We start from the raw sequence: 13,952 nt of genomic DNA, 5'->3' as shown, positions 1-13,952 counted from the left end.
CGAGTTCCACGCCAAGAGTGTTGTATACAAACTGTCAAATGCGACAAGTGTAGGCATCCATCATGAAATTATGTAGATATTGGTAAGTGCCCCTTGAGTGGCTCTTTCGAATGTGCCTACAGAGGTAAGGGGCTACGGAGAACCTAACGATCAACACTGGCAACTTCAGTCACATCGTTTGACTATCAAATTCCGTTTATAAAATGGGACCAAATGGCGAGTGATATCTTGGAGAGGACAATATCGAAGTGGCTGAATTGATTTCGAGTTACTGCAGCTTGCAGGGAGTTGCGATCGAATGGCCATGTCCAAATCCAAGCTGACCGACCGCACGTGCCACATGCCAAGAAACCCAACTACCCCTGTCTGCCACCTGGCAGCTTTATTGATTCCGTACCTAAGCTCGTACCAAAGCAAGCACGTATCTGGCCTTGAACATTGGAACATTGAAGCTTGCGACATTCGGTAGATCTCAGCATTGCATTGCACCAGGAATAACTTGCACAAGTTCGCACGATCCAATTACCAACACATCATCATGGATCCTTTCGGCGCCGAGGGCGAGCTCATCAACATCCACAACCACTTCCACCAGGGCCAGTTCCAGGAAGTGGTCGATTTCGACACATCCGCCCTATCCCCTGAGAACGCGCTGCCGGCCCGCGTCCTCGCCCTTCGCGCCCGCATCGCCCTGGGCCAGGCCGACGATGTGATCGCCGACGTCCAGGGCGAGTCGGAGCCCGAGCTGGCTGCCGTCGGCGCCCTGGCGCAGCACAGCCTCGGCAAGACGGACGCGGCGGTCAAGACGATCGAGGAGCTGGCCAGCTCGTCCGGTGACAACGCGACGGTCCAGACCATTGGCGGCATTGTTCTGCAGGCCGCTGGAAAGAGCGAGGAGGCGCTGGCGCTGCTGTCGCAACATTCCGGCAACCGTGGGTCTACACTTTAATTCTACAAGGGAGGGATCCCGTAGGGATAAGGAAAGCTAACCTGGTGATTAGTCGAGGCGGTTGCTCTCATTACACAGATCCATCTGATGCAGAACCGGACAGACCTGGCCCTCAAGGAGGTCAAGAGCGCACGGAGCTGGGCTCAAGATAGCCTGCTGGTGAACCTGGCCGAGTCTTGGGTTGGTGTCAGAATGGTAAGTTCTCCTGGCTTGGTTCTACTCCTACTATGGCAACAGAAACTCATGGCAATTATCAATTCTAGGGCGGCGACCGATACCAACAAGCGTTCTACGTCTTCGAGGAGCTGGCGCAGGCTCCCTCCACATCCTCCATCATCACCTTGGTCTCGCAGTCCGTCTGCGAGCTCCACCTCGGCCGGGTCGAGGAAGCACAGGCTGCCCTGGAGCAGGCCGTGCAGAAGGACCCCAAGTACGCCGAAGCGATTGCCAACCTCCTCGTCCTCAACGTCGTGACCGGCAAGAGCCCCGCGGAGCTTACAGCATCTTTACAAAGCGTCGACCCCGCGCACCCGTTCCTCGCCGATTTGGCGGAGAAGGATGCGTTGTTCGACAAGGCCGCGTCGAAGTTCAGTGCGAAGGTTTCGGCATAGGGGCACTTGAAACGCGCTTTCGGGTTTTGAGAGGACAATGGCAAAAGGAGAAAAAGCCAATATACAGCATGAAGAGCGGCCTCACAAGAGGGGCAAAAATTAGACATTCAATATGATAATGAGGCAGTATGACCAAATGGCATGCATCACTAATCGTACAAAAGCATCGTCTTCTACGGAATTAATGGGTAACCCAAACTATCCCAGTGCCTTACTTCAATGCTATGCTAGATCGCGAAGAACGATGTAATCAGTCTCCAGAGGTAGCTGAGGAATGCAGCCAGTGCTCACCGGTTCTTTGCAGTCATTACTTCATACCTACCTATTCTGTTGATGCATATCAGCAATTGCCGCTTCCGAGGCCTTTGGTATGCATCCGCCAGCACATAAACGTCATCTGCAATTTGGTAAGATAGAGAGGAAATGTATCGTGAAAGCAGACTAGTTGTTATTCCGAAATAAGACCAGTCCCTTGCGATGCGCAATGACGATCCGGGTGCAGGATAGGCGCTAGTGGATTTCCTTCCTCTTCGTTCGCTGAGCCGTAGGTCCCCAACGAGCCCAATACATGATTGGATCAGCGGCATCAGAAGAGGAGCACTCTGGGGAGGATCGAGGGCAGGAAATGGTACGATGCACTGCTTCGGTGCAGGGTTTGCTTACGCAAGGGCGACGACACTTCGGAATGATAGGGTAGGCAATCCGACGCAAGATCGCGATTGCGAGCGTAAAGTCATCTAGGTATTACGTTGAGATGGAGGAGGCCCGTTGTATGATATTCATGAAATGTGGTCTCGATTACATGATATTGTCAAATATAAGTGCACAGAAGGTACACAAAAATCTTCTATGATATCAAGTCCTGGCAGTATTTGTGTATTATTTCGATGGTGGCAATACAGACAGGCAGTAAAGGGGCAGGGACTATCTCTTAGATTGCCAAGAAATATCCCCTTGTGCCCCTCATTTTCACGAGACATCCACCGAGCCACCCACACTTCCCCTCACCGCCCACCGGTATCCCGCATAAGGGTTGAAGCGAAACGAGGGGTGCTGCACGGGGAAAAAGCAGCTGGAGTGCGGAGCCTTCACCTGCCCCAGGCAACACTTTGCTCGCGGTCCATTCGGCGGCCATGCCTTTGCGCGATAAGAAAATATGAGTTTTCAACCTAAGCCATGACATCATTCGCTTCAGGGACGTCTCCTAGCCTACCGATTAGCACATGCGCCTCGAGTGAGCAAATACTGTACTGTGATAATGTGGCTTCGACAGGAAGCACGCAAGGGAGGCTAACTAGATAACGGAGGATATTCCGTACTCTCTTGGTTGCAACCATTTCGGACGCACTATCTCGCCTGCATCCCAAGCGAAATGGGCTCTCTGATTTGTGTCGGCAACCGCGATATTCAGGCACAGAAGTTGGGCTGCTTCCACCCCTGTCTTCACTGATACCGAGTTCTCGATGGGCCATATGCGTATACTCGACGAGGATCGTGATCGTGTCGATCTTTCGTTCTATACAAGTCCAGGCGCCCATGAGCAGCCGCCTGCAAAAAGAAATGGATGGAACCTCAGCCCACGTCTGGACCTTAGGGGGGCTCCATAGGAGCCAGTTAAGTCATAGCACCAGACGAACCCGAGCCCACCTATCATCAGCCATTCGCTGACCACATCGATAGTAGACTGGGCTGGGCTATCTGTGCAAGTCGCCGAGTGGATACTTCTGCCACCGAATGTGGGATTTAGGTCGCTCTAGGCGTGGAAATGCTTACGGACACGCTATCGGCAGGTTGGCAATTCTTTGCCTACTGCCGTTCCCATTAGCCAGCCCCCCTGCTTGGCCGTTGAGTTCGTGTGTAGTTCCGCCACGGTAGGAGGTTTTGGAGGACAAGCCCTCCACGCATCCCTGCGAGTGCCACATGCAGGATTACGCCCGGGGGGCTCTCTTTGCACGCATTGCCCGAAACGACGATAGTCCACAACCTTTACTCGTCTTCGTCATCGTGAAGAGTTTTGCCTGCTCTGCTCCTGTCTGGGGGTAAGCCTCGACATGGACCCGGCAACGCCCGTGTCTTCGAAGGCACTCTGGCTCTTATTTAAGCCTCCTTCTGTCCCGTTTACTCCTGACAAACTCCCTTATGATCTGAGTAGTATCGACTCACCTTATACACTACCTAAATTAGCAATATTGTGACTTAGTTTGCATAGTCTCTTAGACATCTGCTTGTCAAACTTATACGCCACCCAGAACCATCCTCACTTCATATACAACATGCCTACGGCCATTACTCCCCCCGCCGGCGCCTGTAACCAAGACGCTGGATATGCCCCAGATCAGCACTCCGGACCAGAAACGAAAGATCATCTGCTTTTCAGGTACGTTACACCTCAACCACGCCATATCCATCTCACGTCCCAGAATACTAACATATCCCTAGACTTCGATGGAACCATTTTCATGCAAGACACCGGTCACATCCTCTTCGATGCTCATGGCTGCGGTTCGAAACGGCGAGAAATCCTCGATGAGCAGATCAAGAATGGAGAGCGGTCTTTCCGAGACGTATCAGAGGAGATGTGGGGTTCACTAAAGGTGCCATTTGATGATGGCTTCGAGGTGATGGAAAAGACCCTGGAGATCGACCGTGATTTCCAAAGCTTCCACAACTGGTGCCTGGCCAACAATGTCCCTTTCAATGTCATCTCCGCCGGCTTGAAGCCCATTCTCCGGAAGGTGCTCGACACTTTCCTGGGCGAGGAGGCGTCCGCGCATATTGACATCGTCGCCAACGACGCCGAGATCAAGGACGACGGGTCCGCGTGGAAGCCCATCTGGAGGCACGACACCGAGCTCGGCCACGACAAGGCCCTGTCCATCACCGAGGCCCGCAACGCGGCCGAGCTGACGTGCGAGAACGGCACCGTGCCGCTCATCGTCTTCATCGGCGACGGCGTGTCGGACCTGCCCGCCGCGCGCGAGGCCGACGTCCTCTTCGCCCGCCGCGGGCTGCGCCTCGAAGAGTACTGCGTCGAAAACAAGATCGACTACTACCCCTTCGACTCCTTCGCCGACATTCAGAAGCGCCTCGAGCAGCTCCGCGAGGAGGACGCGGCCAAGACGGCCGGCAAGGGCTTGCCCGCCCGCTTCAACCCGCGCGCCAACCTGTGGCGCCGCGTCTCGAGCCAGCAGGCTGTGCCCCGGTTCGCGGTCATGTCGCCCAGTCGGGAGGAGAAGATGTTCTTGTGGCCTGAGGCTTTCTCGGAGCTCAAGACGCCGCAGTTTGAGGTCAATGAGATTTCGGCCAGTGTTGTTCCTCCGGCTCAGGCATGAGCGGCATTCTTACTTGCATTTTCTATTGGTTTGTTGGCAGGAGATTTTCATTTATACTTCTTATACTTGGCGTGGCGTTTGGAGAAGAATGACGGGTGAAATGACTACTTACATACTTACACATCCGCTTCATATGTTGGGTGGCTTCTATACCTAGGTAGAATACTACATTAGATACTTGTATTCAAATTAGATTGAACAAACACCTACTTGAACACACACCGTGCAGATAATTCCCCGAAATATGTGAAGATGTTGCAATTGATTAAAACTTAGTTTGCTTGATGTCCCTGGGGAGTTTCCTTCATCTAACATGAAGCGATGGCGGCCGGTGAGGCCGGTTACACGGCTTTGCTGCGACACCTCAACCACGGCTATTCGGCTCGGCTTCTCATCTACACAGGTATTTACTCGCTCAATGACGGATGAATGACAAGATTGCCAATACTGTCCGCGCTTATTTTCAAGAGACGCGACCAGCTAGTTGAAGCTATGAGATAGTTGGTTCTGCCGAGACATATATCTTAATATACATATTGAACCATCAGTCGGCCGTCGGCTTTTGGCTTGGCGGTATATCCTACAGGAATCCGACGCATCCGCTCCTGAGTAAGGTAAGTAGCTCTCTCACTCGCTTGCACATACTGTAAACTTTTGGATCGCATAATGCTGTTGCGAAGACAGCACGGCCGTTATTCGATTTTGATATCAATCCATTCTAGGGGGGTATTACGAGTATACGTACATGTATGTTGGATGCAGAGATTCTTTGCCCGGTGGTGCCGTTCCCGTCTTGAATCACCCCGAACTTCCGGCCAGGTATTCACTGCTGCGTCATCGGTTGTTGCCGTGTGCCTGGCATGAACAGCTTGAGAGCCTTGCTTTCGCTTGGCAAACAACAGCGGGGGTTTTCTTTTGGTATACGTGAGTGTGCGGCTGTTGATAGCTTGGCTTGCAGGAGTCGTGAGCATGCCCAGCACTGCCAAAAGATGGAGCCGCGCTGCTTGCTTTTACTGGCCATGTATCCGACGTGGAAACTTGTCATACGGGGGATTTAACGGGGACATACAAAGGAACGCCGGCGTAACAATCGAAATAGTAATACTGAATCATCCTCTCGCTGACGTGTCGCAGGTGGGCTTTGCAGCTTGTTGGGCGACAAGCGACCTCTTTTACAGTAGCTTGCAAGCTACACTGCCGGCCAGCTAGGTCTCGAATCCCTCCGGCTCCCGGGTGATGCAGCAGCGGGTTGGAAGCTGGGGAAAGGCTGGCAGGAGATCAACACCCATCCAAATAGTCGCTGAGTACGCGTCAAGGTTTCCTTCCCACTCGCTTTGGGCGAGTCATTTGATACGAGTGACGCGCTTGCGGAGCATCGCGACGCTGTCAATCCGAGGCCGAATGTGCCGGCCAATCTCACCACCACCCAGTATCTGACTTACGTAGGTGGCCTGAGCCATCTAGCTCTCTGTCTGTTCATGGTGCATGCATAGTATTGCTACCTGGGTGAAACAGGCATCGACAGGTCCCCTGGGAAGGACAGGTATCTTGAAATGGTATCGATACGACCAAAGAAGATAGCGAATACTTATGTGGTCTGATCCGACCGAAAACGCCGTTAACTATTGTCTGTGAGACAACAGTAAGTGCAGACAATCTAATAATAATGGCGGATGGGGAATAATAATGGCGGATGGGGAATAAGGTAGCGTTTGAAACAGTCATGGCCAACAGCTACACAGTGCATTGCGGCAATGCCAACCGATCGCCAACAGGGAAAGGACAGACGACATGACGGGCATTGGGGCGTCTCTTGTCGTGCCCCGTCCACTAGCAACCACTTGCAACCACTCAATACATCTGTCCGCCGATCTATCCAGCTCTCTAACATTGTGCCCAACAGGTACCTTGGGTTGTGATCGGGTCCTCGGGGAGGATTTGCTGTGTGCCATGTTGAGGGAATTACCTGCCCTACATCTAGTAGCAGCCTAGGTTACTCGACCTACCTGGCGCGTACACCCTCATCAACCAGGCCGGGCATTGGATAGGTTGATGATCTTCACTGAAGCGCCAATGATGCCATTGTTACTGCCACGAAAGCTGTCCAGTACAGTATGGGAAAATGGGCTTTTTCTAAAGTTAGCGCTCCATCGCGATCAGAATATCGACATCAGCCCTGGCATGGCCCGGTAAATCGGCTCTAACTACCCCGCCAATGCCAGTGCCAATGCATTATCATTGCCCTGCCCACTGTCCTGCCCACCTGATCCTTGACCGCGACTCCTGCAACGTCAGACATGAGAGACACAGCTAAAAGACATCATGTCTTGAACCGCCGTATATGTATCCAGCAGTGGATGTGCCTGTGTCGTTCTAGAGGGCCATTGACTTCGTTCCCCTGGCCTTTTTTCTGACTACTCCTTTTTCTCAAATCTTGCCGCCCATCCCCCAATACGACCCTCTCTGTTATATGAAAGACTGGTGCCTTCAATTTGCCTTTCCATCCATCTACCCTGTTGCCCCTGCCGAGGTGGCCTCTAGTGCCCTGCCTTCCCCCTGGAAAAAGTGGCACGCCTGTGGTACAGGCCCATTTCAGCTGTTGACATCATCAGGGAAGAAGGCGCTTGGACGCCCATTTGGTTGGTGACTTTTCAGCTGATCCAAGCTTGAGCTTCAGTTAGTCCTTGTTTCGTTTTAGTGAGCTGGTCTGTTGCAGCAGCGTTTAGGGGTTGCCGCAGGACAAAGTAGGCAGCGAATCTCCATTCGACTGCATTTCAAAAGCCAAGTTTTTTTTCCCCCTTCCCAGGATATTCAAGAATACGCCCAATAGGACACCAGAGTTCGACTTCATCCACGTCACTGGGCTTATAGCTCGCACATTCTGCCCCCGCCAGCCCGCTGCCCTTGTTCTGCCTGCCCACCCAACAAAGACGATCGATCCGCGCGAGAGCTAAGGGGTTGCGCGCGTGTGCCCCCCGCCGCCTGTGTAGTTCAATATGGTCCGCATCATTCCATCGCGGCTGAAACCGCATTCCAGCTCCAACACCAACTCTTCCAGCAACAGCCGAAGTAGCAGCCCATTGCGATCGGGCAAAGGAGACAACATGCTTAGTGCAGACGGAAAGAAAGAAGCCTGGGCCGGCTTGGTTCTGAAAGTCATCGTGATTCGAGTAAGAAATAACACTACACGCCCGGTCGGAGGAGCAGTGGCTACACAGTAGAGAAAAGAGAGCAAGAGCGGAAGAATCTACCAAGACCAAGCCCACTGACCCGAAGTTCGTTTATTAGGCAAGGAATCTAGCTGCAAAGGATCGTGGGGGAACTTCTGATCCGGTAAGTTACGGCTGGATTTCCACGTGCATGACCTTGGGGATGGCGAACTAACGAGACTTCGGGCAGTACCTTCAATTGACCTGCGGCGACTCCAAGTTTACGACTCATTGCGTCCCCAAGACACTCGACCCGGACTGGAACGTGATATGTACTATTCCCGTCACCGGCGTAGAGAACCTTCTACTGGATTGCATTTGCTGGGACAAGGACAGATTCGGGAAAGATTACTTGGGTGAATTCGACCTGGCCCTCGAGGAGATCTTCGCCAACGACAAGACGGCACAGGATCCTACGTGGTACCCCCTGCAGAGCAAGCGAGGCAAGAAGAAGAAGGATGACGTTGTATCGGGCGAGGTTCTGCTGCAGTGCACCATCTTCGACACAAACGACAAGGACGCCACAGACCCCCAGATCCTAGAGAAATTACGCCTGCTCGCCGGCACAGCGAGCGACAGTGGGTCTCGCAACGTGACACCTACGAGAACTCCCATTCTAGCACCTACCACTTCCAACAAGCCAGGCTTGGAGCCCCAGGACTTGCAGCGCAGTGGATCCGACAACTCTCAGGACGATGACTATGACGACGAGCTGCTAGATGACGACGAGGATGCGACCCCCGAGGATGAGGACCCGAACAAGCCCGAAACCATCGAGAAGCGGAAGCGGAGACTGAGAATCCGAGGACTCAAGAAAAAGAAGAGACAGAACCCCTATGAATTCACCCATAGCGGCAACGATGTTGTTGGCCTCGTTTTCCTTGAGATCGTCAGCATTACCGATCTCCCGCCCGAGCACAATCTGACTAGGACCAGTTTCGACATGGATCCGTTCGTCGTTGCCTCGCTAGGCAAGAAAACGTACCGAACAAAGTATATCAGACATAACCTGAACCCCGTCTTCAATGAGAAGATGCTGTTCCAGGTCTTGGGCCACGAGCAGTCCTACTCGTTCTCATTCACCGTAATCGATCGCGACAAGTACTCTGGCAACGATTTTATTGCGTCTTCCACCTTGCCCCTGAAAGAGATGATCGAGAAGGCTCCCAAAGCGGACCCGCAGACTGGGTTGTATGACCTCAAGGATCCTCCAGAATACGAGCCTGCGAAGAAGTCGTCGAAGTTTGGTAGAATAATGTCAAGGAGCCCTTCCCAGCAGAGCCTGAAGGGTCGGCCGCCGTTGACCAAGAGCCCTTCTGCGACATCCACTTCGACACAGAGAGGTACATCCCCCGGAGCACCAACATCAACTCCTAACCGTAGCTTACTCCAGCCTGGAGAGGTCCCTTCTCTCAACGCTGAGGGCAGCGATACTTCCGATGATGACTCGGATTTCTTCAACTTCACGGTCCCTCTCAAGATGAAGAACCAGGAGAAATGGGAAGACAAGCACAACCCGCAACTCTATATCCGTGCCAAGTATATGCCATACCCTGCGCTTCGACAACAATTCTGGCGAGCAATGCTCAGACAATATGACACTGATGAGAGTGGTGACATCAGCAAGGTCGAGCTGACCACTATGCTGGATACGCTTGGTTCTACGCTGAAAGAGTCCACCATCGACAGTTTCTTCCAGCGATTTCCCCACAAGGCCGACGACGAGACGCCCGATCTTACTATAGATGAGGTGGTCGTCTGTCTGGAGGACCAGTTGCAAAAGAAGGCCCGGGGTCTTACCGACAAGATGAGGCACATGATTCCGGATGCAGAAAGGGTCAAGGCTTCGTTGCATATGCAACCGCAGGCGTCATCTAGCGATGCCTCGACCCCGGCTGAAACCCCGGGCAGTGAACCAAGTTCTTTCGTGCTCAGCCCAGAGTCTTCCGATGTCCAAGGCCAGCAGCCGGCGACATCTACCATTTCTGTGCCCGACCTCAACACGCCCGGGGAGGAAGGCGCAAACCTGGAAAAGGATGACCTTAGCGACGACAGGGAGGAACACGTTGTCGAAATTCGGGAATGCCCGATCTGCCACCAGCCGCGACTCAACAAGCGTAGTGATGCTGACATCATCACTCATATCGCCACTTGCGCCAGTCAGGATTGGAGACAAGTCAACTCGTTGATGATGGGCGGATTCGTAACAGCGAGCCAGGCTCAGAGGAAGTGGTACTCCAAGGTTATCACGAAGATTTCCTACGGTGGCTACAAGTTGGGCGCCAACTCGGCCAATATCCTCGTACAGGATCGTCTTACTGGCCAAATCAACGAAGAGAAGATGAGCGTATACGTACGACTTGGCATCCGTTTGCTTTACAAGGGCCTGAAATCTAAGGATATGGAGAAGAAGCGAAGTAAGTGTGTTCGGATGGCAAAGTAAATGAATGACTTGGCACTAACGTGATGTACAGTCCGCAAGCTCCTGAAAGGACTGAGTATCAAGCAGGGCAAGAAGTACGACGACCCGTCTTCCAAGTCCGATATCCCTGGCTTTATCGAGTTCCACAACCTTGACATGTCTGAGGTCTTGTTGCCAATAGACCAGTTCAAGAACTTCAACGAGTTCTTCTACCGCGCTCTCAAGCCAGATGCCCGACCTTGTTCTGCCCCTGACAACCCCAACATCCTGGTTTCCCCTGCCGATTGCCGATCTGTTGTCTTCAACCGTATGGACCAAGCCACCAAGATCTGGGTCAAGGGCCGCGAGTTTTCGGTGAAGAGACTGCTTGGCGATGCTTACCCGGAGGACGCCAAGCGTTACGAGAACGGCGGCATGGGAATCTTCCGACTAGCACCACAAGACTACCACCGTTTCCACATTCCTGTTGATGGCATCCTGCGGGAACCCAAGTTGATTGCTGGCGAGTACTACACGGTCAACCCCATGGCCATTCGTTCGGCACTTGACGTCTACGGAGAAAACGTCCGTGTGATCTGCCCCATCGACAGTCCCAAGTTTGGGCGCGTCATGGTTATCTGCGTGGGCGCCATGATGGTCGGCAGCACTGTCATCACTCGCAAGGAGGGCGAGGAAGTAAAGCGGGCGGAAGAGCTTGGCTATTTCAAATTCGGAGGCAGCACAATCGTGCTGTTGTTCGAGGATTCGAGCATGGTGTATGATGCTGATCTGGTAGACAACTCCAACAGTGCATTGGAAACTCTGGTATGTTTACCTAACCGGTCGCGGTTCCTTATTAAGGCAATGCTAACAATATGTGACAGGTCCGAGCTGGCATGTCCATTGGCCACAGCCCCGACGTTCCCCAGTGGACCCCCGACATGCCCAAGAACGCCAACCAAATCACTGAAGCAGATAAGCAAGAGGCTCATCGGCGCATCCGAGGAGGTGGCGGCGGCGCTGACGGCATGGGTGGCTTGCCTGCGCCCTAGAAGGGCTCCGGCTGGCAGCTTCGGCAGTTGCTCCGCAGCCAAACTCCTTTTCAGGAGGACTCGACGCCCAGCTCATCATCAAGCCATGAAGAATAGGGGAATGCAGGCATTGGACAGGTTGCCAATTGATACGGGACCGGTCGTTATATTCAATTTTCATGATCATAATCTCTAGGAAACAACCACTTTCCTTGCGAGCGATCACAGCCATGACCAAGGAAGGTGAGAACAATGGGCCAAATGGCTGGTCCCTGTTAATGAAGGAATACCAAGAATCATAGAAACGCAGTACGGACACCGCATTTTCAGTCAACAGTCGTTTGTAATAGCCTGTTAGTTGGTATTGTTCGAACAGAACTAAAGAAGAAAAAAGACCACATTCATATGGGCATTAGACAGACTCTTATCCTGAAAGTGTTGATACGCATTTGTTGTGACTGTTATTAGTATTCAGAAATTTGGCTTAGGGGAATGCACTGTAGAAGACGAAGTGGAATTACAAGGACCAGAGAAATTCTACCCACACACAATTCACCACACCCAACACCAGCAATGCACAACATAAAGAAGACGCATGCGGCCAAATTCAATTTGATTGGATTACGGCTATCGCCAATCGGCCAGCACCGTATCGCCCTCTTGGACCTCGGCGAACCGGATTCCGTCCGTCCACAGGGTCTTGCACTTGACGTCGTCCTTGGCCTCCGGCCCAACCTCGCCGACTACGCAACCGTCAAAGTACGTGCCGTTGAGCGTGGGCGAAGTCGAGGTGTCGCCACCACTGCCGCTGCTGGGGACTAAGCTTGCGGCGCTTAGTACGTCTCGCGCCGACTGGGCCGTGGTGCGGAAGTCGCCGTTGGGCCGGAACCACGAGAGGATGGGCACGAGCCACGGCAGTAGCCAGTCGGCCATGAAGCGCAGCAGCGGCGTGCCGCGCTCCCGCATCAGGTTCGACGGCATCGCGCCCGGGTCCACGCCGACGACGGTGAGGTTGGAGAGCGTCGGGTCGGCGGCGATGCGTTTAGCTAGCTCGCGCCTGTTTTTCGGTGAATAGGGGCTAGATTAGTTACTGTGCCTACAAGAAATCGCCATCTTGAATTTGAGCTCACATCATCATGACTTCGGCGAGCTTGGAGGCGCCGTAGCGCCGGTACCCGGCCGCGAGGTCGCCCGGGTGCTCCACCGCCGAGCTCCACCGCCCCGTGGCGACCTTCTCCGTGTCCATGGGCTGGTCCGGGAAGATCTGCCGGTACGGCTCGGTCGTGTATGCGGCGCCCGTGGGGCCCATGGTGTTGCGCGGGTCCGTCGTGTCGTGCGACCAGCTGCCGAGGACGACGACACGGCCGCGCTGCCGGTCCAGGCTCTGGAGCAGCAGCAGCGTCAGCAGAAAGTGCGACAGGTAGTTGGCCTGGAAGGCCTGGTCGAAGCCGTCGCCCGTCCGGGTCTGCGTCGTGTACTCCTGCCAGCCCGCGTTGAGCACCAGCGCCCGGATGGGCGGCAGCGTGCCCGCGGCTACTCGGCGGTTCACGTCGGCGGCGGCGGCGCGCACGCTGGACAGGCTGGACAGGTCTAGGGAGACGAGGTCGTGGCGGTAGTGGCCGGCGGCGCTTTGCGAGAGGACTTTCTGGACGGCTGTGGCGCGCTGCGGGTTGCGGATGGTGTATAGGCCGTGGTAGTTCGCTGCTAGTGTCGGGTCTCGGATGATGCGGCCCACTATTGCCGAGCCCAGGCCGCCGTTGGCGCCGGTTACGAAGATGCTGCCTTGTGGGGTTGTTGACATTGCTGTTGTTGGGTCAATGCTGGTTGAAAACTACCTACCTCTAACTGGGTTTGTCGAGTCTGATTTAAACCTCGATTGCATAAAAGAGGCGAACTGAATCTTCCTTTATACGAAATCTACATGCGTAGCCAATGGCCAATCGTAGCTGCCTAGTACTCCGGACAAAGCATTTCAGATATGCCCGTTTTTTTACTGTCATTCGTGCCGGTTTGATCGGGCATGGGCGTCTGTTCAGCCGGTCCGGCCTGATAGACGTCCCGTCCGTCTGTTAGCCCGAACAAAAAAGCGCGAAAAGGCCCCGAAAGGGACCAGTCCAGTCTGAAACCATGTTCCGTTTGCCAAATCTAAAATTCTAGCTGCTGCTTGCTATTGAAGGCAGGAAGTATACAGTAACATGCCCGCTCGCCCTTTCCTGCTTCCCCTCTCTCACCCCCTCCCCCCCAGCATTTTGCATTTCGACTTTCTCGTAAGCTGGGGCCAGACTCGAGAATCTACAATCATACGATCTCAAGCAGCATTCGCTTCTACATTGATCGCCGGCGCAAATTAGATTGCCCAAAAGTCAGTTCCACGGGCGGGCAGCGGCGGCGAGCACCCGCCTGCACATACTGTACATAT

At 53.8% G+C, this 13,952-nt stretch overlaps 4 protein-coding genes across 4 annotated transcripts; 3 read left to right on the top strand and 1 right to left on the bottom strand.

The window, feature by feature from the left end:
* Positions 1-538: 538 nt before the first annotated feature.
* PG985_003083 (coatomer epsilon subunit-domain-containing protein) lies at positions 539-1,560 on the top strand (the record flags this gene model as incomplete). The annotated part of the gene is made up of 3 exons (XM_066822852.1): positions 539-932; positions 1,002-1,144; positions 1,213-1,560. 3 exons carry the CDS (start codon positions 539-541, stop codon positions 1,558-1,560), a joined length of 885 nt encoding a protein of 294 aa, XP_066690284.1.
* Positions 1,561-3,885: 2,325 nt separating this feature from the next.
* PG985_003082 (2-3-diketo-5-methylthio-1-phosphopentane phosphatase) lies at positions 3,886-4,892 on the top strand (the record flags this gene model as incomplete). The annotated part of the gene is made up of 2 exons (XM_066822851.1): positions 3,886-3,937; positions 4,000-4,892. 2 exons carry the CDS (start codon positions 3,886-3,888, stop codon positions 4,890-4,892), a joined length of 945 nt encoding a protein of 314 aa, XP_066690283.1.
* A 2,996-nt stretch (positions 4,893-7,888) lies between these two features.
* Positions 7,889-11,554, top strand: PG985_003081 (uncharacterized protein; the record flags this gene model as incomplete). The annotated part of the gene is made up of 5 exons (XM_066822850.1): positions 7,889-8,062; positions 8,181-8,225; positions 8,292-10,518; positions 10,576-11,327; positions 11,387-11,554. The coding sequence occupies 5 exons, from the start codon at positions 7,889-7,891 to the stop codon at positions 11,552-11,554; spliced, it is 3,366 nt and encodes a 1,121-aa protein (XP_066690282.1).
* Positions 11,555-12,160: 606 nt separating this feature from the next.
* PG985_003080 (uncharacterized protein) lies at positions 12,161-13,334 on the bottom strand (the record flags this gene model as incomplete). Its single annotated transcript, XM_066822849.1, has 2 exons — positions 12,161-12,590; positions 12,664-13,334. 2 exons carry the CDS (start codon positions 13,332-13,334, stop codon positions 12,161-12,163), a joined length of 1,101 nt encoding a protein of 366 aa, XP_066690281.1.
* Between the last annotated feature and the right edge of the window lie 618 nt (positions 13,335-13,952).

The sequence above is a fragment of the Apiospora marii genome (genome assembly GCF_038362585.1).
Source record: "Apiospora marii strain CBS 49790 chromosome Unknown utg000002l_segment0_segment0, whole genome shotgun sequence".
In the NCBI taxonomy this organism is placed as follows: Eukaryota; Fungi; Ascomycota; class Sordariomycetes; order Amphisphaeriales; family Apiosporaceae; genus Apiospora; species Apiospora marii.
Note: the sequence above shows the minus strand (reverse complement) of the source record. Positions and strands in the feature narration are given on the sequence as shown.